At 39.4% G+C, this 26,087-nt stretch overlaps 1 protein-coding gene across 3 annotated transcripts in view; it reads left to right on the forward strand.

Moving 5' to 3' along the window:
* Nucleotides 1-26,087, forward strand: part of LOC143040754 (voltage-dependent calcium channel subunit alpha-2/delta-1-like) — a 590,989-nt gene that overhangs the window by 492,595 nt on the left and 72,307 nt on the right. For 2 of the 3 annotated variants that reach the window (XM_076212156.1, XM_076212154.1), the window contains exons 3-5: nt 3,320-3,433; nt 10,375-10,576; nt 25,117-25,152. In XM_076212156.1, coding sequence (XP_076068271.1) covers nt 3,371-3,433; nt 10,375-10,576; nt 25,117-25,152 — 301 coding nt within the window. In that variant the 5' untranslated portion in view covers nt 3,320-3,370. The remainder of the gene's footprint in view (nt 1-3,319; nt 3,434-10,374; nt 10,577-25,116; nt 25,153-26,087) is intronic. The other variant, XM_076212155.1, reaches the window with a different exon arrangement.

Below are 26,087 nucleotides of genomic sequence, written 5' to 3' on the forward strand. Positions count from 1 at the left end.
TCCCCTCTCCCCTTCCACCACCCCTCTTCCCTCCCCATCTCCCTATTCTCCTCTCCCCCTTTCCCCTCTTCCCCTCCTCCCTCTCCCCTCTACATTCCCCCTCTCCCCTCTCCCCTTTCATCACCCCTCTTCCCTCCCCTCTCCCCCTCTTTCCTCTCCCCTCTGCACTCCCCCTCTCTCCTCCTCTCGGGGACACTCCCCCTCTCTCCTCCTCTCGGGGAACAATAGTCTGAGTGATCTCTGGTTTTTCCTCCCACAATAGGTCGAGGGGTTTGCCCACTCCACTTCTTCTGCCGCGCTGGGTCAAATACCCCTCCTTCGGCAGGAGGTCCTTGTCTCTCACAGCAGCCTCACCATTTCCCCCTTCCTCTGCAGTGACCCAGCTTGGGTGCCTTTCACTTGTTCCTTCTGCAGAGGAGGACCCCCCACCCCTCCTCCAGGGGAACAACCATGACACGACCTCCTTGTGTATAGAGCACCTCCAGGTCTCACATCCTCATGCTACGTTGATGCCCCTTAAACTGAACAAAACCGTCTGTCGTTAGCCAGAATAACATTTCAGAGAATAACATGGCGAAAGGGTTATGGAAATACTCTCGACCTCCCTCGCTATGATAATCTCCCGAGTAAAATCGCTTGATGACGTCACTGTTACGAAGGGGAGGTTAGCGGTACGTCTCAGGAGCTCCCAAGCCACGAAGTCACAAATGACGAACTTCCAAGTCACGAGCTCCCATGACCCTAAGTGCTTTACACCTTATTCCCGTCTTGCACACCGCAACGGATCTGGGTAGCCCTTGACCCTCCGGGAAGTGGGCGAAGGGTGGAGGGCTTCCTCAGCCGAATAAAACCACCCTGTCTTAACCAGAATTAACTGTATAACACGAACGGGTTAATGGAAATGGGCTTAGCATTCGGAAAATGATGCAATGTTCCCTCAACTGAGTAAAGTCGTCTGGCGTTAGTAAAACAAATACAAAGTACGAGTTGACTGCATTTACAAAGGCATGAGCCATTCTGTCTTTTTCGTGTGACCTTTGTGTGACCTTGCCGCGTTCTGAGTGACCCTGAACAAGAGCTCCCCCCGCTCCGTCACCTGCATGGCACTGAAGTGGCCCCTAATTACTCTATGACCTTTACTTGACCTGGCTCTGGGGGCCACACCCAGTTTCTCTGTATGTGGCCCACCCATTCACCCACCATCTCACCCATACTCTCCCCATGTCTTTTTCGCCCCCTTCTGTGTTCCTCCCTTTCCACATTTCCAACCTGCACCCCTGCCTTTCCTTCACTCCCGACCCTCCATTCCCAATGGATGAAAGTGGTGGTTCTTAAACTGGAGCTGGCGACCCGATGGGAGGTCTTAAAGGAGGTTCTGAAGGTTTGGTCTCAGAGCGTTTCTGTAAGAGAAAACAATCAATATTTACAAAGGCAAACCCCACTCCAGAAAGCTTTTAGCCATCGAGGAGTCACAGGACAAGATCGTATTTGAAGTCGTGACCGGAAAAACATTAGGAACCACTACCGCATCGTCTGCTCTACCTTTTTATTTGATTGTCCTTTAGACTCCTTTCTTTCTACTCATGATCCCTCTCCTCCTCCTCCCACCTTCCCTGTCTCGCTCCCACTCAATCCTAAATGACCCTCACTTCTCTCCCGACTTACCTCCTCTATCTAAAACTTTCTCTGTCCACCATCTTATAATCTACCATCCTTCCTCATCTTTCGTGGCTTCCTCCAACTCTCCTCCGTCCCCTCCGTTCTTGATCCACGTGGCTAGACAAGTCCCCTTTCCCATAAATTCTCCATTTTATTTTGTCCTAATATAATAATCAGTTCTTCCCTTCCCTCTCTCTTTCTCCCCTCTCGCTACCCCTGGTTAGATATGTATATATACAGTATGTGTATACATTTGTGTGTGTGTGTGTGTGTGTGTGTGTGTGTGTGTGTGTGTGTGTGTGTGTGTGTGTGTGTGTGTGTGTGTGTGTGTGTGTGTGTGTGTGTGTGTGTGCAAATGAACAAATATATGTCCCTTGTTCTCTATCTTTTTCCTTTTGTCATCTAACATATTCCTCCTCACACCTTTATCCTTCCCCCTCCATCCTCCCTCTTGTCCCCCATCCTCCCTCCTCTCCACCCTCCCTCCTTTCCTCCATCCCCCCACCGACTCCAGATGCCGCAACTTTTTCTCACTTTCAGATTCTCTGCCCCTCGTCCTTCCCCCATCCTTCTGTGTCTTGAGGATCCTTTTCCTCGTCCTTCTCCCCCTCCAGCGATTCGTGTCAGTTTTATCCTCGTTCTTGTCGCCAGAGGATCCTATTCAGCAAAGGGAGGCCTCTCATACTCAACTCCGAGCTTTCAGGAAGCCCCCCCAATGTTGTCTCAGTTGGACATAACTGTGATGGAGGGGGGCCCTACGCGCCACCCGGCGTAGGGTCCTCCTATCTATTTATTTATTTATTTAATCATTCATTCATTCATTTTCTATCTATCTATCTATCTATCTATCCATCTAGTCAATTTGGTTCACCTATTTGTTTTATTTATGTATTTATTTAATTGCTTGCTTGTTTGTTTATGTACTATTCAATTGTGTGTTTACTTACACCGACCGACATATTCCATCATGGGACAATATTTTCCCCAAGGAAAGAAGCGCTGGGAGAATTATATACCAGTGACGAAATGCAATAGCCACTAACACTTATGAATGGAGGCAACGGCACACAAGTGTTAATGTAACATGTCAGCTTCCCAGGCAAGAGGGCGAAGACGATTGTTATGCCATCATTTACAGCTGCGATTAGTTTGAAATTTCGATATTCTGATTAAAGAGAATTTAAATACAATCTATTGCGATTAAGGGAAATGAATGTTGAATCCAATCATGACTGCATGCTGTGACGGAGAATGTAATTACGAGCACTTTTTTTTATGTAGGTTTGGTTACAGAAATGTCCGTATTTATTTCCTGCATTGTTTTTTAGACCTAAGTAAATTATGTAACGACATATGTAACATTTACATGTATATTCCTAATGTACATACATACATATATACACATACATATGCTGTTTTGTATATATATATATATATGTATATATATATATATGTATATATATATATATATATTATATATATATATATATATATATATATATATATATATATATACATAGATACATTCATACAGATATATACATATCTATGTAATATTGATATTACTCAAATGCCTGCAAACCGGCAGTCCCACAATGGCAGGCAACTACTCCCACCGGCCACCTCACCCTCCTCATCATTCTTGCTGTTGTCCTTTCAGGATGTGTCGTGGAAAGACAAAGTGTCCATCTCGGCCGTCAACAACGAATATATGGTTCGCGAGATGGCCGTCAAGATCAGCGAAACCTTTGCTTCCAAACGCTTCGCCCTTCAGGTACGTACGTCCTCCTCCTCCTCCTCCTACTCCTTCTCCTTGTCTTCTTCCTTCCTCTCCTTCTCCTCTTCCTCTTACTTCTCCTTCGCCCCTTCTCCTCTTCCTCCTCCTCCTCAGCCATCTCCTCTTCCTCCACCTTCGTCTTCTCCTCCGCCTTCTCCTCTTTTCCTCCTCCTCCTCTTCCTTCCGCCCCTTCTCCTCTAACGTAACACCAATATTCAAGAAAGGGGACAAATCACAACCAGGCAACTACAGACCGATTAGCCAGACTTCGATTGTGTATAAACTGCTAGAGATCATCATTTGCGACAGTGGTGAAATTTTTAGAAGAAAATAAAACTATAAAAGATTCGCAACATAGCTTCCGTAGCAAACGCTCATGTTTCACTAATCTCCTCGACTTCTTCCATGACGTCTTAAACAAATACGAGGAATGTTGATCTGTTGATATAATTTATCTAGATTTTCAAGAAGGCATTCGATAAAGTTCTCCATAAACGATTGCTCGACAAATTAAAAACGTACAGTATTTCTGGTAGTATCCACAACTGGATTAAAAATTGGCTCTATGAGCGAAAACAGAGAATTGTAATTAACGGGGCCTCATCTAGCTGGCTCGACGTTAAAATTGGCGTACCGCAAAGATCAGTTTTGGGACCCGTTTTGTTCTTAATATATGTAAATGATCTAGACGACGGCCTCCTCTGCATAGTATCAAAATTTGCTGATGACACAAAAATTACCGGTAAAGTAACAACCACCAAAAGAGAAAGAAACTCTGCAATCCGATCTAGACAGATTATCAAGCTGGGCTAGCAAGTGGCAAATGAAATTTAACGTTAACAAATGTAAAGACATGCACATTGGAAGTAACAATGACCACATCCAATACCAAATGAATGGCGAAATACTGGATTCAGTAACTAAAAAAAAATATCTAGGAATTTTAATATCAAATGACTTGAAGCCAAGTGAACATGGCTCAGAGGTTGTTAAAACAGCAAATAAATTGTTTGGCTTTATCGGAAGAGTCTTCGAAAATAAATCAGAAAAATATATTGCTAAAACTATATAATTCCTTGGTTCGTCCCCATCTCGAATACAGTGTACAATTTTGGTCCCCATACTACCAGAAAGATATTAGTAAACTAGAAAGAGTGCACAGAGAATGACTAAAATGATACTAAGGCTGAGAAATCTCCCGTATGAAGCAAGACTTAAAAGTCTAAATTTATTCTCACTTTCAAAAAGGAGAATGCAAGGAGATTTAATCGAGGTTTTTAAAATGTTCAAAAGCTTTGACAACATCAATGTCGAATATCATTTCTCATCAAACCAATCAAATATAAGAAGACGTCACGATTTTAAAGTAATTGGTGAATTATTTTCTTCTAATGAAAGTAAGCACTTCCTCTTTAACCGGGTCGTTAATGTGTGGAATTCGTTGCCTTACACCGTCGTTGAAAGTAACACAATAACAACATTTAAAAATCGTTTAGATAAATATTTAGACTCTAATTCGCAAATAAAATATTACCCTTTGCAATAAAAGATATGACAGCTCGGCATTCAATTTTAATTGCATGGGATAGTGATAGCAGTAGTGTTAGTTCATCTTCTATCACCTAGTTGCCCTGTTTTCTTTACTGTAGCTTAGTATAGTAAACACAAACAGCCTCGTTAGGGCCAGTAGGCCTGCTGTTGTTTGTTTTTCCTTTGTGTTCCTTTGTGTGTTCCTCCTCCTACTTCTCCGTCTCCGCCTCCTCTACCTCCTCCTCCTTTTCCTCTTCCTCCACCTCCTTCTCCTCCTCTTCCCCTTCTCCCTCCCCTTCCTCTTCCTTCTTTTGAAGGGTAGCCCCCGTTAATTTGGACTTGGTCTTCTTATTTCCTTTATTGTGTTGACTTCCCCTCGTCCCTCATCCTCGTTTAGATGATATCGCCTGCCGCCGCCGCCGCCGCCGCCACTCGAAAGGAAAGGGGTCGAGAGCTTCACCTTGCCGCCGAAAGTATTGAGGTTTCTCTGGTGTTGAGGTCATTAGGCCGATTTCTCTCTCTCTATCTCTCTCTCTTTGTATTTACCTAATTGTAATATACAGGAAAAGAGCAACGCTCATTGGGTCTCGTGTGTATGTGTGTGCGTGCGCATATATGTGTGTGTTTCAGTGTGTGTTGTACTTACGCGCAGGTAAGAAGGGAAGAGGGGCTTGTCGATGGCAGATAATCTTCACGTATGAATGTATATTAGGAGGATATTCTGAAGGTAGGGCTTATCCATGAAGGTCGTTATCTGTGGAGTAGCATTGCTACCCTTTGAGGATTGCCAGTTTATTTATTTATCTGCTTTATTTATTTGTTCATTCATTTATTCATTCTCTCACTCATATACTGTATTATCAATTAATTTCAAATGTGATCTTTTGCTCACGACTATCAACATTAAATAGAATACATGAGGTAGGCTGAAATAAAGTCACTATCGTCCTACAAAAACTTTATAATTAACATGCACGGTTGGTCCTCAAATTGTAATCAAAGAAAATGTAAAATGGTAATCTAAGAAAACGTATAAATTAGGGGTAGCTAAATTCTTTTTACTCACGTCCACACAACTACAATCACTTGCCTCGGTTTCTCAAGAAGGAAACCCACAGCCCCAAGGTGTCCGGCAAAGGCCACCAGGGATAGTCCAGAAATTAGGCAGAGAAGGAACCTTGAATTTGGTGATTAATTAAAACCTGTGATTTTTTTTAGAAGTGCATACGAAAGCGATATAGCAATAGAAAAATATATAATACATCAACGTGATATAGGTTTTTCTTGGCGAAAAAATGTGTATATATATATATGCTAATAAGAACACAGGTACGTGTGTTCACTTATGCAAAATAGACCACTTGGAAAAAGAAAATAACGAAGCAGAGCGCTTTCGTATATTACATCTTCAATGCAAAAAGTACATAGTAATAGAAATGCATAAATTATATATACATGAAAAAGGAACAAGGACACTTTGAATAAGGGAAGCGGACAATTACCCCCTGGTGGGGCGACATTAGGTCACAGTCGCAAGGGTCAATGCGTCCACTAATGATGGTAGGGCGACATTAGGTCACAGTCGCAGGGTTACATTTTACCTGATATTATTTTGCTTATAATACATCAACGTGATATATGTTTTTCTTGGCGCTCTGCTTCGTTAGCTTCTTTTTCCAAGTGGTCTACTTTGCATATATATATATATATATATATATATATATATGTGTGTGTGTGTGTGTGTGTGTGTGTGTGTGTGTGCGTGTGTGTGTGTGTATTCACTTGGTCTTTGGATCACGTGTTGGACTCGTGATCGACAGCTATTTCCCTCCTGGAAGAGAGCTCAGAGCTCGTAGGTCCGATCTATGGGTAATGCTATGACCTTGCACACACACACACCCCCAACTCCCCGCCCACGAGAGTTGGAGTAACACCCCTCAGCGCTGCGATACTGATATTATTTCAGCCCCGGGCGAGGGTCGAACCCGGACCTCCGTAGTGGCAGGCCAGAGCTCTAACCACAGCGCCATGTGTGTGTGTGTGTGTGTGTGTATATATATATGTATACATATATATATATATATATATATATATATATATATATATATAAAAGCAATGATGCTAATAAGAACACGGGTACGTGTGTTCACTTATGCAAAGTAGACCACTTGGAAAAAGGAAACTAACGAAGCAGAGCGTTTTCGTATATTACATCTTCAGTGCAACAAGTACAAAGTAATAGAAATGCAAAGATATGTTTCATGTATATATCATCTTTGCATTTCTATTACTTTGTACTTGTTGCACTGAAGATGTAATATACGAAAGCGCTCTGCTTCGTTGGTTTCCTTTTTCCAAGTGGTCTACTTTGCATATAAAATCAAGTACATTACCGAACGGATCTGCGACGATGTCTGTCCAGTCTTGTCAGTGTCAGTTTGGCGATGACGCTCACGTTTTGTACTTGTTGCTCTCCCACTCGAATTGACGTCACCACGTTATATATTTCAAAATAGTGCAACGGAGCTGAGCTTCATGCATTTTTTCAAGCAATGGAACTATTCTACACCCTGCAATCCGATCGGATGCCAAGCATAAATGGCATCTGGAGCAGTCGTTTTGGGTACATTGGTCCGTTTTGGGTCCGTTGCTTTTAGCAACTTTTTCTATTATAGATTTCCGCCAAGAAAAATGTGGGACAATTTATGGACTCAGCCAACCATGTAACTTGATATCTGGCTCATGTGTTCCTAGTGATAAATGTTGTGATATGAACGATGGTGTACTTCATTTCAAAATGTGCATTACGTTGATGTTTTATAATTTACAAAATGAATATTTAATTTTCTATTGGTATGTTGCGTAGGTGCACTTCTGAAAACTGCATGTGGTGTGTGTTACTTTCGTGTAGATATATTACTCTATAGTGCAGGATGGCGGGTAAAAACACGCAAGCACGGATATGTAATATTAAACTTGTATATTATTAAACTCTTATTACTATGTAACCTAATCTAACCTAACTTAACGAAACGTAACCATTCTATAGAAAAAATATAACTTTGAAATGCAAAAAAGAATGAAGTGAAAAATTTGTCTGTGATACTTGTGGAGAATATTAGGACTTGCGACTAATTTTCGCATCCCTTTTAGTACGTTATGCTGACGGTGTAAGTTTAATCAATCTAGGTAACCGCACCACCGAATTAAATGTGGAATACTCCCGTGGATTTTACAACGTTCTTAGAATCAAAAAGCATACACACCTGTGATCGGTAGTGACTCATCGAACCCTATAACAATGGCGTCATAAAGCAGTGCCCTTACATGCCTAAGTGCCGCCCCTGGAACCACCGGCGCCAACTGAAGGTCTTGTGAGCCGCCTCTGCCGCCTTCAAAGTCCCTATGAGCTCCGTCAGCTGTTAGAGTGGCCACCGCCACTCTAATAGCCGTAACCTTTCTATTCCACTGTCCCCCTCCATGCTCCTCAGACAAGCTAAACCATCCCCCTTTATCTCTTGCAAGGTGTGTCTTCCATAAATACCCACCAAATGGGCTCAAACAAAGCCCATGGGAGTGACATTAAAAAAAAAAAAAAGTGACCTCCCCCTTCCCCCACCACCACGTCCCATCTCCACCATTCCTTACTGCCTATCATAGCTATTGTCTTGTGAGATAATTAAACAGATTGTAAAAATTTTATTTAATGTCCTTATTGCAGAAGAGATAAGGGAAAAATATTTCATATTCTGTTGATTCTAATGCAAAATTCGTATATAGCTGTAAAATATTCAGGGTTATTTTGATCTATTTTTATTATAATTATTTTGTCAGCCTTGTGGGTGGCATGTCCAGACTAGAAGTGCCGCCCCCCTAAATGTGCCGCCCCAGGGCATATGCACCCCCCCCCCTCATATGAGGGCCCTGTCACAAAGCATCATGTGTCTTTGTGAATATGTAATCATTTCACTTTTTCTGTTTTGTTTGGATACTCCATTAAAACATAGTATTATAACTTACCATGGCCCTGGGGCCACTTGATGATTTTCTCCATCTTTGTTCTGGTGGTGGTGATGTGTATGTCGATTTTGGGCATGGCATGGGGTATAGGTATGGGAATGGAGGGAAGGAAGAAGCTATGTGTTGAGGAGAGACTGGTTCTCTCATAAAACACGTCCCCTCACTGGTTTAATACACGCTTCATTACATTCACATTTCACACTATCTGGTTGCATATAATAGTTAATCGCCATACATGGGAATTAGAGATGGGTAATACACCAGAACCAGTATTCAAAATGGAGAAGTCACCAAGTCGTAAATAAAAAGATTAATAATGAAAATTATATATCAGTAAGTGGACATTGCTGGAGAGGGTAGTCAACCATACTTAGTTTTATGGCATCGAGTCTCTTACATAATGCTTTATATAATGTTTTTGTATATAAAAACAAAAATGATAGGCCACTATTTAAATGGAAAAAGTAGAGTTGTATAATTTGTTATACATGCTTTCATGTACTAATCATTCTAGAATACATATTTCATACAGCTTAATGTGCTTAATTGCTTTATTTCAATCTTAATACTAATTCTACAGCTATCAGTTCTCTAAATTAACTGAGGTCATAACCACAGATGTCTATATTAATTTGTAATAATAATTTATTTACCCCAAAAAATGCCTCTGTTGGGATTTATTCCTGACAATACTGGAACTTGTAGGTATGCAAGGATATATTGTGTGATCTGATTATTTTCTTCTAGATTTATGTATGGGTATGCTTAGTGTTTGAAGCACTTGTAACAGTTATTCAATGATTGTGTTTCTTCATATTTTATGTTTTCCAGTTCCCCTGCTATTTCCAAGTAAACCACCAGCATCCATGATATTACAATTCCAAACACTGTTAAATTAATTTAAGTCTATTGATATCCATTATGAAAGAACCAGTGATGATAACCTCTTTGTAGTAGTCCTGAGAGACAAATATCAGATGATCACTTGTCTTCATATTTGATCAACATTCTTGCTTTCATTGGGAGATGCAACCCCTAGGAGCCGGTATTCAGTCCTAAGGCTGAGTCCAAGATCTTTTTTTGTCAACTTCAGCTAACTTTTTTCTCCACTTCACATAATGAGATGATGACTGGTAACTGCTTCCCTCATCCTCCCATCAGGTGGCAACAGAGAAGCAAGCTTACATTAATGTAACAGAGACTTTTTAGTGTTTCTTCCCAGAGGGATCCATGGGAAGACCTGAAGACTATTGTTTACTACTGTGTGGCCGTAGGTTTACAGTCAGCTAAACTCGAGGCAACTACTTAATTTTTATTGTTATTATTAGTGTTAGTGTTATTTTAATGCCCATTGGGAATTTGTAGTACAGCTTGCTTACAATTCACAGAGGATTGTAGACCACCTAGAGGCTGCCAGTGAGACATATAAATGGAGTGATGAGCTGACACTCAACTCGTCCCAACACATCCTCCTAAAGCAATTGGATGAGGAGATCAGTGATGTCAAATACAAATATGACGCAAAACTAGAGGCTCGAGTCAACCGCAGCCAGTCGGGGGTGCACGTGCCCATTGAGGTCTATGAAGGATGTAAGTTGGGAATTCCAATGGTTTTAGACAACTAGAATCAGATTTTTAATGGATAATTTCAGTAATCATAAATTTGTCTTTCCCATATTACTCTTCCTTACACTTTTCTTTAAGTCCTTTTCTCTTTTTAATTGTTCCCTCCTTGCTGCATTTTATCGTCTTATTTTTTCTTCTATTTTTCAGTCTTCACTTTCTTGTGTCCAACCTCTCTTCTCATTCACCTATTGTGCCTTTCTCTCTGCACTCTCTCACCCAGTACCTACCATTTGTTCTCCCTTCTACTGTGAAATTTACTATTGTAAGATAGACAATATTGGACATTTGTATACTACTCCAGTTGACAAGGAAGATGGTGAATTTACTTATGTATTTATGAATGTAAGAGCAGTAATGATATTCACAGCATATAACTATGTTCAGATCAGGAGTAATTTTGTATGGACATATCAGTTTTGACAATATAATTTGGTATGTTCATAATTGCATTAAACTGATAATTTGGAAAAATCTTCCTTCATTAGCTAATAAAAGTGATGGATCTAGATGGCTAATTTGGGATGACAAGTAAAAAAAAGAGTGCCATGCCACCCCCAGGAGGTATATTTGTCTCTCTGCTAAATTTATTCTAGTTGTTTCAGTATGATGGCCATATGGATGAGCAATGTTCACATGTATTTGCAAGCTAAATACATTGACCACAAATTGTTACACAACTGAACATACAGCAAAGGATGTGCACAGATCACTTGTGGGACTAGAGGTGATGTCCCATAATGGAAGGTGTGGAGTTAGCTTATAGTGAAAAAATGCAGCCACCAGGACTTGAATCCACACCAAATTGACATGGAGCCCAGCACTTTATCAACTGATGTTGAAATCAGTCTGCAACTTGGTTGATAGTAAGCTAGGTGTGATCAGTGTGTGATGTTTGCCATATACGTATTCTGTTTGTATTCAGCTTGTTAACACTTGTGGACCTTATGCATTTATTTTGCCACCATAAAGAAACAAATGGAAGATATTACAGAGGGACACCAACATGCCTTGTGAGTGGGGAGTGGGCATGGTCCAAACAGTCCATCCAGTGACTAATAGTAGAGGTAATCATGCAAAACTTTTGCTATCCTGCGGTGAAGAGGGGGAAAGTGGAAATGACAAGAATATTTGCAACACAAAGGAATAATATTTTCCCATTTGCCTTTTCCATCTATAATGATCCTATCCAATGGTTAGAATTTTGATTTCACTATAAAACTTTGCTATGTAAAATTTTGCCCTTAATTGCAATTTTATAGCTGGACAAGGAAGCTATGCATATGACTGTAGTACTACCTATCAATGAAAATACTATGTTGTGTGAAGGCTTTCACATAGTATGAAAGCAAAACTTTGTTAATATTATGTATGGGATATTTTGCAATGAAAGCTACTACCATTTGATTTCATAGCAATGAAAGTTATTTTTGGGAACATTATCAGTGAAATAACTAAATGATATGAAAAAGAAAATCATATAACTTTGAATTGTTGTGACCTACAAACCAGTGTTTTTGTCTTATTTTAAGCTTCCAGATCTTTTCAGCACTTTGTACTTCCCAATCCATTTGGTTATTTTGGAATACAATGTGCAGTCTAGATAAAGTATATATTTTTAAATATTTATCATTTTCATCTTACAGACATGCATGTTTGTGTTTGAAATCTATATCTAGTGAAACTTTGTATAATTTTACATTTCTTGTAATATGTGCCTTGCTATGACATCATGTGACTTTGTAATTGTTATGTGATGTGTACATACGTTTGGTGTGTAGTGAGAGTGTATGTGTAGATTATATTATTTTTGTAGATTCACTGTGATATTTTGATAATAGTCATTGCCATTCTAGTAATCATGTGAATAAATGAGATACAAGTGCAAGTGTGTAGTGAGGAATCCCATTCTCATTTACAAAATGTGAGAAATCTAGGCTAATAGAATATTTAAGTGTGAGGGTGTTATTGTCTAGGTATTATTGATCTTAAAGTAGTAAAATCTCGCTAAATCAGCATGCACTAAGTCCAATTTTGCAGTAAGTTGACAGTCTACTGGTCACCAAGCTGTTGATTTCATATGAGATGTGATAATCAGTTGCATTAGTTGGTATTGAAAGGCATTAATACACTTTCCTTAAGGAAATTATATGCATAAATAATTGTTGGAAACTTTCTAAGTATTTTTGGATGGGGTATTGGCTGCATGTTATTGTGAGGTTAAAAGCTGCTCATTAGCATGCAGCTGATACTTTAGAATCTATATGGGGCACCCCTATGGACCAAAGTCACACATCATTTTGTCTGTGATAGAGGAAATCTCTTTTCATAGAGAAATTATGTTACTTTATTATACTGCAACTGTACCACTGTTATGCTGTCCCTCACTCTTAATACTGTCCTGTACCACTCTCTGAATATTCATTTCCTTTTTTGCTGAACCTTGTGGTAGGGGAGAAAGAATACTCTCACTGAGTGTTCCCACATGAGTCATAAAAGGTGACAAAAACAGGACAGGGATAGGACTAGACATCCTACTCTCTGTAGCCCCAAAGGGGACATTCCTTAAAAAAGCAAAGGCATAAGAGGGTCTGGGAGGAGTTTTCCAACCAGAACCCTAAAGTTTGGGTCTTTTAATGTGCGTGGATGTGATACAGATGAAAGTAAACAGGAAGAGTTATGCAGTATGTGTGCGAGAAAAAAGATAGATGTGTTGGCATTGAGTGAAACTAAACTGAAAGGAAGAGGCAAGTTTTGGAGTGTACTTGGGAAGGTGTCAGATGTGAAGAGAAGATAAGGGAGAGAAGGGGTGGCTATACTAATAAATGAAGAGATAGGTAAACATGTGGTGGAGTGGAAGGAGGTTTCTTCAAGGTTAATACAGATGAAGGGGAAACTGGGAAAGGAGATGTGGGTCTTTGTAAATGCATATGGGCCTGGTAGTGAGAAGAGTGTAGCGGAGAAGGAGGCTTTTTGGATTTATTTAAATGAGTGCATAATGGGTTTAGGGAGAAATGTCAGTGTAGTGGTATTTGGATATCTCAATACTAGAGTAGGAGATAAACCAATAGATGGAGTGGTTGGGAAGTGTGAAGTTCCATGAAAAAATATTAGCGGAGAGATGATGGTGGAGATGTGTCTAAAAAGAGAGCTGATGATAACAAATACAGTGTTAAGGAAGAAAGTTGAGCATAAGTACGTATGGGAAAGGGTGGTGGATGGAAGGAAGGTAGATAGGGCTTTAATGGACTATATAGTGGTTACCAGGAGAAGGGTAGGAAGATTTTTGGATGTTCATGTTCTAAGGGGAGAGAGTGAGGGAATATCAGATCATTTTTTGGTGGAAGGCAAGTTGAGAGTGGAGGATAGAGAGAGAAAGAGGAAAAGGACAGAAGTCAGGGAGGTGTTTAGAGTAAACTGCTTAAATGAGAAAGAAAAGGAGGAGTACAAGAAAAAGCTGAGAGAAGAGTGGGAGGGAGTGAAGGATATAGTAGAACTAGGAATGGGGATGTTTCAAGGAGGGAATCACAAGGTGTGTAAAGATGGTGTGTGGAACAAGGAAGATGAGAGAAAATAAAAAGAAGGATAGTGAGTGGTGGGATGATGAAGCAAAGAAGGTTGAAGAAGAAAAGAAATGAGCATTCACAGGTTGGTTACAAAATAGGACAAAAGACTCTTATCAGAGGTACAAAGAAAAAAGAAGAGCAGTAAAACATAAAGGAGGCAAAGAGTAGAGCAGATGTGAAATGGGCTTAGAGTATGGCAGAGAATTTTGAAAGTTATAAAAGATGTTTTGGAAGGAAATTAAGAGAGGAAGGGGAGGTGAATCAAATAGAGAAGAAAAAGTGAAATGTACAGATGTAGAGATGATAATGGAAGAGAGAGCAATAAGAAGATGGGCAGAGTATTTCAGAGAGTTGCTAAATGTGAAGGAGGCTAGGGAGGGAAAGATAGTTGCAGTGGAAAGCACTAAGAAAATGACAGTGAGGAATGAGGAAAATGGAGGAGAAATAAGGAAAGAAGAGGTGAAAGCACTTACTAAAATCATGATAGTAGGTAAGGCACCTGGGTTGGATGGGTGTCATGTGGAATGTCTAAAAAAGGGAGGTACAGTGATGGTGGAGTGGCTGGTGATGTTTAAAGTTTGTTTTAAAGAAGGTAGAGTGTGGGAGGACTGGAGGAATGCCTGTATAGTTCCACTTTACAAGGGAAAAAGGGACAAATGTGAGTGTAGTAGTTTCAGAGGGATCAGTTTGTTGAGTGTAGTTGGGAAGGCTTATGGGAAGATTTTGATTGAGAGGAATAGGAGAGGAACAGAGGGAGTAATTGGTGAAGAACTGTGTGGGTTTAGGAGAGGTAGGGGTTGTATGGATAATTTTGTTGTGGTAAGGCAGATATATGAGAAAGCTTTAGGAAAAGGTAAAAATGTTTTTTGGGCCTTTACAGGTTTGGAAAAGGCAGAGTAGACAGAAAGGCACTGTGGGAGGTATTACAGATATATGGGATAGGAGGAAAGCTGTTAAGAGCAGTCAAGAGTTTTTACAAGAGTAGTAGACCCTGTGTTAGAATTAGAAATGGAGAGAGTGAGTGATTTGAGGTAAAGGTGGGACTTCACCAGGGATGTGTTATGTCGCATTGGCTGTTCATTTAATACAAGAATGGGGTGGTACAAGAGGTAAACATAAGGGTAATGGGCCTGGATTGGAGATGGGTAAAGAAAATGGAGAAAAGTAAGAGATAAGCCAGTTGTTGTTTGCTGATGACACTGCATTTGTGGCAGGATCAGAGGGGGAATTAAGGAAATTAGTGACAGAGTTTTGGAGGGTGTGTGAAAGAAGGAAGTTGAAGATAAATATGGGTAAAAGGTGATGAGTTGTACAAGGGAGAGAATGGCAGCAAATTGGAAGTGATTATTAAGGGAGAGAGACTGGAGGTAGTGAATAGCTTTATATAGTTGGGTGTGAATGTGGCAAGAAAGGGAGGAGTGGAGGTGGAGGTAGAATGTAGATTGAGAGAAACAAGTAAATGTCTTGGGGGATTAAAAAGTGTAATGAGAAATAGACATTTGGGAATGGATGCTAAGAGGAGATTGTATGAAGGGGTGATTGTGCTGATAGCACTGTATGGGGGCAGAAACATGGAACATAAGAGAGGAAGAGTTTAAATGTAAGATGAAATGTCTAAGAAGTATGGTAGGGGTTACTAGGCTGGATAGAGTGAAAAATAAGAAGGTGAGGAGGAGAGAAGGGGTGGAAAGGGAGTTGGGAGATATGGTTGACAAAAGAGTATTGGGATGGTTTGGACACATGGAAAGAGCGAATGAAAAAATATTTGCTGTGGATGTGCTGTGTCATGATGCATTGCTTCTGACCCAGGGCAACGTGCGGGATGCAAGGATGACCCGTCATCCAGGATGAGCCAAGAAAAGAGGGAGGGAGGAGTGGTGAATGGAGTGGAGTGTGTGGGGATGAAATGGGTGGGAGTGGATTTATGCCTTTGACTTTGGCTACCTTCCTTGTAAAGGGGAAAAGACCTTGGTATGTTTTTACCTAGTTGTATTTATGGGAAGGGGAGCTATGCTCATGGTGACCTGTTTTTGTATCTTGCAAGATCAAGTTTGTTCTTAAATTCTTCTATGGTGTTTGCACACATTATTTTTTCATCCAGTTTGTTCCAGATATCTATCACTCTGTGTGGGAAGCTATTCGTTTTCAGGTCTCTTCTGTAGCTGTCCTTTTTGAGTTTTTTTGCATGTCCTCTTATTTTTCCTCCGTCCCACTTTAATAAGTCCTCTTTATCAAGGAGTTCCTTGCCTTTCATAATCCTGTAGATGGCTAGTAGGTCCCCTTGTTCTCTTCTTTGTTTCAGGGTCAGCAATTCCAGTTCTTTGTTCATATATTAAGTTTGAAAGTGTTGGGGCCATCTTTGTTGTTGCTCTTTGTATTCTTTCTAATTTTCTTATATTCTTTTTTGTACTGGGTGACCATATCATTGCTGCATATTCCAGTTTTGGCCTTATCAGTGTTAGTAATATTTTTTTTATCATTTCCTTATCCAGGTATTTAAAAGCCACCTTTATTGATCTCAACAAATTGTATGTTTCTCCGACTATTTTATTTATATGTTTATCTGGAGACATGTCTTTGGTGATGATTACTCCTAGGTCCTTTTCAGAATTTACTTTCTTTACTTCTTTTTCGTCAATTTTATATTGTCCTGATATTCTATTCTTGCTTTTCCCAAATTCAATTATACTGCATTTCTTGATGTTGAATTCTACTTTCCATTTCTTGCTTCATTCTGAGACTTTGTTCAGATCACTCTGTAATGACTCACAGTCTTTTTCAGAACTTATTTTCTTTAATAACTTTGCATCATCCACAAAGAAGTTCATGTAACATTCAATACTTTTGTCCACGTCATTTACATATATAGCAAACATTATTGGAGCTATTACACCTGTGGGATGCCACTACTAATTTCTTCCCACTTTGAATATTTGTCCCAGAGCACTACTCTCATTTTTCTTCCATGTAGGAAATCCTCTATCCAACTCAATAGTTTTCCATGTATGCTTCCTATTGTTTTCAGTTCATTTAGTAATTTTCTGCATGGTACCTTATCAAATGCTTTTTGTAAGTCCAGGAAGGCACAGTCTGCCTAGTCATCCCTTTCTTGCAATATATCTATCAATCTTGAATAGAAACAGATTAAATTAGTGGTACATGATCTTCCCTGTCTGAATCCAAATTGCCTCCGCTTCAGTATATTATTCTCCTCTTGTACGTTTGTATTTGTATATTTATTTAATTAGTGAGTGTGTGGCTATTGATTTGTGTACCTCCCATATAAAGGGGAAAAAGCCCTTGTTATATAGATAGATAGGTAGATAGATAGTTATTCATTTATATACTCATTTTCGTCTTATGAGATCAATTGTGGAGGTGCTGCATCTTGTGTTACTTCTGACCTAGGCAGTGGACAGGTGGTAGAGGTATCCCTTCATCCAGAAGGAGCTAAGATAAAATGGAAAACAGGTGGACATTGGCTGGATGTGGGATGAGTCAAGGGTAGGTGTGTGCCTTGGCTGGCTATTTCTCTTTTAAGGGGGAAGAGTCCTTTTGGTATATCGATAGATAGGCATCAGTGATGAAGTGTGCTAATTTTGTTGTCAGTCCACCCACCTGATCAAATCTCTCACAGAAGTGGGTAGTGCAGATGAGAGTATGGTGACCTTTCTCCACAATAAGCTATGTTTTTAGCTAGGTTAGATTAGTCTGTCATTTTTAATACCACAGATGATAATGAAGTGACATGCTATTGGTACTAGTACCGTATTTTTCGGACCATAAGGAGCGGGCAAAATCCTTAAAATCGGCCAAAATCGGGTGGTGCGCCTTATCGTGAGGTGCGCCTTATGTGTGGCTTCAGTGCAAAAAAAATGCCTCGGAGAGTGACAAATTATTTTGACACATTTCGTAGCTAGCCTGCCGACGGCGACAGTGCATAGGCCCAGCAAAAGTTACAACCAAGTTATAACCAAGATGCATGTATCTTGACAAGAAAATTGCGAAGATTTCGACAGTTTTGAAGTCCATGCCACTGCATTCATTCACGCTATCATGGCTATGATATGACAGCGTCCACAACATAGACAGTCATCTTGCATTGGTCAAGTCTCGCTCCACTCAGACTGTATTCATTTAGGTAATTTTTTTTAGTTTCGACCATGGGCGCAATATGGCAATATAAAATTAATTATTAATTTTGTAAATTAAATGTATCAATGTAATATGCAATTTTGTGGGCGGAAATGAAAATAAAAAATACCTTGCTACAAGCAAATATGCTAATGAACGAAGTTGGTAGCACAGGATCGGGACACCAACGTCTCTCATGACGACGACAACGAGGACGAGCCGGATGGCATTTAATTTGCAGGTAATGATTTATTAAACACAGGTTAGGTTAGGTTAGACGAATTTATCACCCTTTCATTTCTTCGACGTCGGCATCTATCATAACAAACATGGCGTACCATTCGTCCGACATGACTTCGTTACTTACGACATCAGTTTTCGCACTTTTTTTTTTTTCCCGCTCACAAAATTGCATATTACGTTGATACATTATAATTTACAAAAAATTAATAATTAATTTTCTATTGCTATATTGCGCCCATGGTCGAAACTAAAAATTACCTTCATTTGTAATCTTGTGTTTTTAAGGGAATAGAGAATTCCAGAAATAAAACTGCTAATGTTGGTTTTATTCCCCACAATTCCCGTAACGTGTTTGTGTTGTTTTTTAGGGGTATTGGCAGGGCAACCAAAATAAAAATATATATACTGTATACATAATTTATTTTTGTAATTTTGCTAAATCCCAACCGATTTTTCTCATTCAACAACGAAAATGTTCAGTTCTGAATGCACTCACTTATGCATGATTATCCGATGACGAGACCAGGTGCGCCTTATGGTCAGGTGCGCCTTATGTAAGGACGGGGAATAGCAAATTACGGATGCGCCTTATGGTATGAAGCGCCTTATGGTCCAAAAAATACGGTATGTAAATTTTATTAGGTATAAAATTAAATCATGCTGTCAATATTTCTGATTACTTGTCATTGATATTTTTTTCCTTCTTAAGAAAAATGGCAAGATTGAATGCCACCTGAAATTCTAAAATTACCCATCAGTCTGTGTTGGTTGCATCACATAGACTGACTTATTGTAAGTCACAGGTCTATGTAGCCATCATAAATTGTCAGTATACATCATTTGTGTCTTGAGGAACTCAAGTACCAGTGACTGCATGTATCCCTGAAGTGGAAGATAAATATTCTGCAGCTGCACTTTCAGGAAGAAACAAAAAAGAAACTGAAGATTTCCCTAGAGTGAAAGATTAAAAATCATATATTGCAATGAAGCTTCTTGTCATATGTAGAGAATTTTGGAGAATCTATGGCCTTTACTACACTTATGTAAGACTTTTTTTGATGATCTGACAAATGTGACCACATTCTCGATTCTGTCTTCATTTCACTTTTTGTATCAGTTTATCAAGTGATTTGTATTTTCTCATAAAATTGGGACCATTGTTGATTATGGTGATTTTGTATTGAAACAAATCTTGTTAGAAGATGTAATCTCCATAGCAAACAGGAGAAAGCTGGACATTCTTAGATGTGGGAAAGAAAAATAATGCCAGACATGCACCTGTTAAATAAATGCGTTGTGTATAAAGATGTTACATGTTCCTGTACTTTTTCTGTAGGTTAGCAGTAAATGTCCTCTTAGTCAGTTGTTATTTTTCTTGTTTTGTTGTAATCTAGGGATCTTTTTTTTATGCTAAGTCTGATATGTTATGGAGGGGTCTTTGCAATAAACCTGGCCTAGTGAGGTTTTACTATATATGGATATTGGAAGGTTTATTTCTTAGCTGTATCAAGTATGGAACTGTTATTTGCAGCATATCTTGTGATACAGGGCATTAATGAATTTCATTCCAACCTTCCAATGGTTCCGTGTGTAAATGCCTACAGTAGAAGTATTATTGAGTATCAACATGCACTAGTTTACAAAAGAAGTACTATATCTCATTGTATAAACAGTAGTTGTATTAAAAGCATTCTTATAATTTAGGCTTGGAAGCAGGAGTAGAAGTATTAATTCCCTCTCTACCCAAGTATTAACTTGTAAACTTTGTCATAAATATGGTTCCAGAATGAAGATGGAAATAGTAAAATGGAAGTATATGAAGTAAACTGAATTATTATTGAGTTTAACTATGAAAGTTCTTGAGGCTATTTTTTATTTTATCAATTAGACGCAAATTTAAATTGGCTGTTGGAAGATTATATGATATATAAATCCTTTAAATCTTCTGATACACTACACTTAGCATAAGTGTTTCTCTATTCCATTAGAGAGAGATTCATATTTGTAATCTGAGTTGAGTTTCTCTAGTATCTGAGGATATTTTCTTGTTTTCATTATTGAGCTGTGACCTGTTCAGTAGCTTTATCTAAGGATGGATATTGGATTATGTTAAAGTTTGCCAAGCCCAACTCTGTTTCCTCTGTGTATTTCATCCATTTCACTTTGTGGTAATTGATGTCTTTCTTAGAGAATTATTTTGATCATGTCACCTAGATCTATGATGATCTTTATTGGGATATAACCTGAGGGAAGGTTATGTATGATTTCCCAAGTTGTTTGTGGGTGGCATGAGGGTGAGTGCATTAAAATATGTGGAGATTCAAACAATCAATTTTTGTCTTGAGTTTCATACATACATACATACATACATATACCAAGGCTTTTTCCCCCTTACAAGGGAGGTAGCCAAAAAAGGAAAAGGCATAAAATCATTCCCACCCATTCCATCCCTGAATACACTCCACACCCCTCCACCCTCCCTCTCATCTTAGCACCTCCTGGATGACGGGTCATCCCTGCATCATGTCCACTGCCCTGGGTCAGAAGCAGTGTTGCAAGACACAGCACATCCACAGCAAGGCCGCTTCATTAAATCAGCGACACCCCCTCTCTGTCCCCCCATGCATAAAGGAGAAGACGGGGAGAAATCCCTTCGGGCTGCGTCAAAAATTTGCTCGCACATACTACCTCACCCCCCATCCCCCCGCCCATTCCACCTCATGTATCACAACATCATATACAACCATTCTCCATTCACCCCTGTCTTCTGTCCTCTACCGTCCTTCCTCAAGAGACATTCCCCTCTTCCCCAAAGCCCCCTTCACCCCATCCATCCATCTCATCCTAGGATGTCCCTTCATGTTCACTCCCTCCACATCTGCCTTCCATACCTCTTTTACTAGTCTTTCTTCACTCATAAGCCTTCCCAACTACACTTAACAAGCAAATCCCTCTGAAACTACTACATTCACACTTGTCCCCTTTTCCCTTGTAAAGTGGAACTATGCAGGCACTCCTCTAGTCCTCCGGCACTCTACCCTCTCTCCAGCAAACATTAAATAACCTCACCAGCCAGTCCACCATCACTGTGCCTCCTTTTTTTAGACATTCTGCATAGCATCCATCCAGACCAGGTGCCTTACCTGCTTTCATCATCTTAACAACTGCCTTCACTTCATCCTTCCTTATTTCTCCTCCATTTTCCTCACTCATCCTTGAGTTTCACTAAGTGAAAAACAGGTAGCCCCATAGTGGCTGGCAATGGTCCCCAGAACCTCCCACAGATCTCTCTGAGAAGAAACTTTAGACTTCTTTCTGTGTTGCTTCTTTACCACTGCCTGAAATTGATAGGAAAAGGAGAGCAATTGCCAGTTGTCAACTCCCCCTGCCTGAAAAAATGTAATAGATACTGTTGAAGTTAATAGAGGATCTTGGACCTAATCCAGAGACAGTGTCAACCCCTGATGGAGGTGAGGGTTGATGGATTTTGAAAATGGGTAGCTTCACTGTCCATCTTGCAGAACCACCAATTCAAAGTACCCATTATTGGTCCTTGTGTTAGGATTTTGCATATTGACTGTGTTAGGGTGGATATCTTCAATGATTGCTGGAGTAATATATTTAGGATCAAAAGATGCTGTCTGACTGTATTTCCTTCTTGGTCTGCAGTTTGAATACTTAGCCATGCAGGGTAATAAGCATTCAGATCACCAACCAGGATGTGGTTTTATGTTGGGTGGTTAGAGTTGAGTGTATCCATGGTGTGTTGATGGAGTTTGTGATATGTAAATGTTGGTGATGTTATATGTTGTGTTATTTGTGCTAGTATGGTAATGATCTCCAGTATCCTCTCTGTAATGTTTAATTTATTTTGTATTATTGGACAACACTATGCATTCAAGTATTAGTGTGATTAGTCCAATTTTGTGCTGTGAATTGTCTCATGTGATTTTGGTGGTTTATGAAGGGTGCCAGTGATGATCATGGGGTGAGCTTTGACTCTTTTATCATTGTTACACATATGTTTTGTTTGTGTAGATATGTTTGTACTCTGTATACTTGTTTTTTATATGCTATTTATGTTTATCTGGAGTGTGTTTCACTTGTATTTGTCTTATATTGGGATGTTCGTAAATGTGGGTCTGTGTGTGCATGGACAACAGTTCCAGTGTGCAGTGTATTGTGATGTTTACAAATGTAATATATCTGATATGGGCCCATAATGGCAGTTGTTGCACAGTTTTGATGTTTGTGCACATGTGATAGATCTGGAGCATTTTTGGCATGTATAGGGGGCCTAGGTTTGTTTTTATGTCATTTGCTTGAAGTAGAAAATAGAAGGCAGCCATTGGAATACTGCTTTTCATATAAAGATAGGTATGAAGATTGTTAAAGAACATGGTAGTATGAGTGAACCTGGGCCTGTTTGTAAGACCAGGTGCCAGCCCCTTGGGACCACACTCTTGGATCAGGGTGAGGATAATGTAGAGCTATGAAGAATGAGGTGTTTGCAGGGAGGTAACCACTTTACTTTGTTATGTCATGGTGTATTGCCTTTACTTCTTCATTGCACACCCACTGCTAGCAAGCACTCTGTCCCAAGAAAAGGAGCATAGCTCCCCTTCCCACAAAATGCAACTAGGTAAAATACAACTTTTAAACAAAGGAATAAAAAATGACAGACCAAACAACAAACAGATGTGAAAATTAATCAAGAAAATATAGAATCAGAAATGAATATACCAACCCCTTATGAGGTAACAAGAACAACCCATGACAAGATTCCATCACCGAAGCAACAGTGCAATATTAGAAAACAACCAATTTGCCAAAATGAGTTATCATGAGAAAATAATAAAGTGCATACTTAAAGTGATAATTGTAATTGTTGCCTCAAGTTTTGCAAACTGGAAATTCACAACACTATAGTGGCAGACATTAGTGTTTGGGCTCTCCCATAGATTTCTCTAGGAAGAAATATTAGACTGTTGCCTGTGTTGTATTAGTGTGGGACTATTTTTATGGCACTGACTTGTAATAGAAGGAGAGAAGTAATCACTGGTTTTCAGTTCTCCTTATGTGAAAAGGTTCATGGACATACAAAATTGATGGAGATCTTGGGATGGGTCTGCAGACCAAATGCCAGCCCCTAGGGGTTACACCTCCAAGTGGAGCTGAGGGTGTGTTGACAAGTGGCAGAGTTGATTCAGATATTCATCCTGTGGACCAGCACTTGCAGGTACATGTTCTTGGTCCTTGCATTACATAAAGCAAGACCCAAAAGCAACCCCACTTTTCACCAGCTGAGACAGAAAACCACTTGAAATTTAAAAAAACTCACACGCAGAAGGTCTGGACAAGCTATCAAACTCCCATTTAAAACATTGAGGACCAGATGTTACATGCAGAACAATCTTCAGTTACTCCTGGACTCACAATGGAACACCAACAATATGAAAAACAGTAAGCAGAATCCCCATCATAAAACCAGACAAACACCAGAATCTCCAGTCATACATACCTATCTCCCCTCTTCACTGTATCAAAAATAATGAAAAGAATGCTCTTGGAAGAAGTCAAAACTCACATTACCCTCATCAAGCCAACATGGATTTAAAGAAGACCACTCCACCAGCACTACTCACACCTTTCACACAATAAATGATAAGTGGTTTTAGCAAAGAAGTACAGTCCTTAGGCTGATAGATGTCTCTAGGAAGAAACCCGAGACTGTTATCTGCATTATATCAGTGTGGGTCTGTTTCTGGGTAACCAGCTAGTAAGAGCAGGAGGGGAACATTTGTAGGTTTTCAGCATTTTATGTGTAAAGAAATGAAGAAAAGATGATAAAGTTGACAGAGATTTTAGGTCTTGTCCAGAGACCAAGTGTTTGCCCCTGAGAGCTGTAGCCTACCTCCAGCTAGAAATGAGGGTGTTCATTAGATTTGAAGATGAGTGGCATGATGATTCCCTCCAACATCAGTTTCACTAGACCACCTCAATTAGGCACCAGTAGTTGGTCCCTGCTATCAAGAAAGAGTGTAGAAACAGATGTGCACAATAACAAAAATAGGAAAATGTTGACAATTTTCTTGGTTGACAGGGAATTTAGAATATCTCAGAACTAACACCTGTTGAAAGACAGAAGCTCTACAAGTGTCCCACAAAGAGCAATATTATCACAACAGTGTTCAACTTTTTCACACAACACCACCCCTCTGTTAATTGTTCCTTCCTTTTATATATTGAATTGGCACTGCTTGTTTGGAAAAGTAATTTTTAAAGGCACCAGTATAATTTGTTTCATAGCTGTTTCTCCTGTCTCCCAGATAACTTGCTCTTTGCTTGCGATGTTTTATCAGTGGGAGGTTCAGTTACTATTAGTTTAAATTTCAGAGTTGATACATGCATTTTATAAGTTGATGGTTCACAATCATGATCAAAGTACTATAGTTTCAACTTCATAGTGTTATGCTACAGTAGTTGCTATAAAACTTTTGTAGCAAGTGATGCAGTCCCATATTTGTGCACAGCCTTTGACATCTGTATGTATCTCTGTTGTAGGGTTATGGCCAAACATCAGACAGAATAGGGACCAGGGTGGGTATGAGCACCAGTCACCAACCACAGACAACAGTGTGCAGCTCTGATGTTTTCATTAGCTGGAGCAAATTTACTTTCACATATTCCAGAAAGAAGTGGGTGGGAAAAGGAAAGACTGGAGTCTTAATCCAAGTTTATTCTTGACCAGCTTTGCTACAAGCTTTTTCAAAGAGCTTTTAGTGAAACTAGTCAAGAATAAGCTTGGATTAAGACTCCTCTTTCCACCCACTTCAACTTGTCAAAATGTCTCAACAAATATTTCAGAAACTTAGTCATATATCTATTTGGTCTATAATTTCACAATAGAACTGCTCTAATCTATTGAAAACATCTTGCTGAAAAGGGAAGTGTTGATTTTTTAAGTAGTCAAAATCCCTACCCATGAAGCTTACAGAATAGATTCAAGTTAGAAATAACCCTCTAGTTCTTATAGTCACTCCTCTGCAGTCATATTCACTGATAGTGACAATGGCTTCTAGAATTTTGGCACCTCCAACATACTTTTGTAGGAGCAGTGCTAAAAACAAGTGTTCCTGGCATTTGAACTGTGTGTATACAATGTAGTTCTTACCTAATAAAAAATTTTGCACTACTAATTATAACTAATGCATTGTAACCTTATAGATATGTGTTTTGTGTTGTATATGTTTGTCTGTGAAAATACTGAAAATCTTCCTTCATTTATACTTCAGTAGTAATCAAGAATGAGGATTTGTACCATTCTTTTCCTTACAGGTAATTTATTCAATTTACTTATCTACCATTATGTAAAGGGAAGAAAGATTATTATACAGTTAGAAAAATTCTTTGATTATTTTTCAGCTGCTTTGGAGCTTACTAGCTTACTTATATGGAAGTTTTTCAGTTGTTATGGAGACTGGAAATAGAATACTTTGTATCCAGTACTGCTGTTAACTAATGTAAAACTCACT

Source organism: Oratosquilla oratoria, chromosome 29 (genome assembly GCF_046742065.1).
Source record: "Oratosquilla oratoria isolate Oo_2021 chromosome 29, ASM4674206v1, whole genome shotgun sequence".
Lineage (NCBI taxonomy): Eukaryota > Metazoa > Arthropoda > Malacostraca > Stomatopoda > Squillidae > Oratosquilla > Oratosquilla oratoria.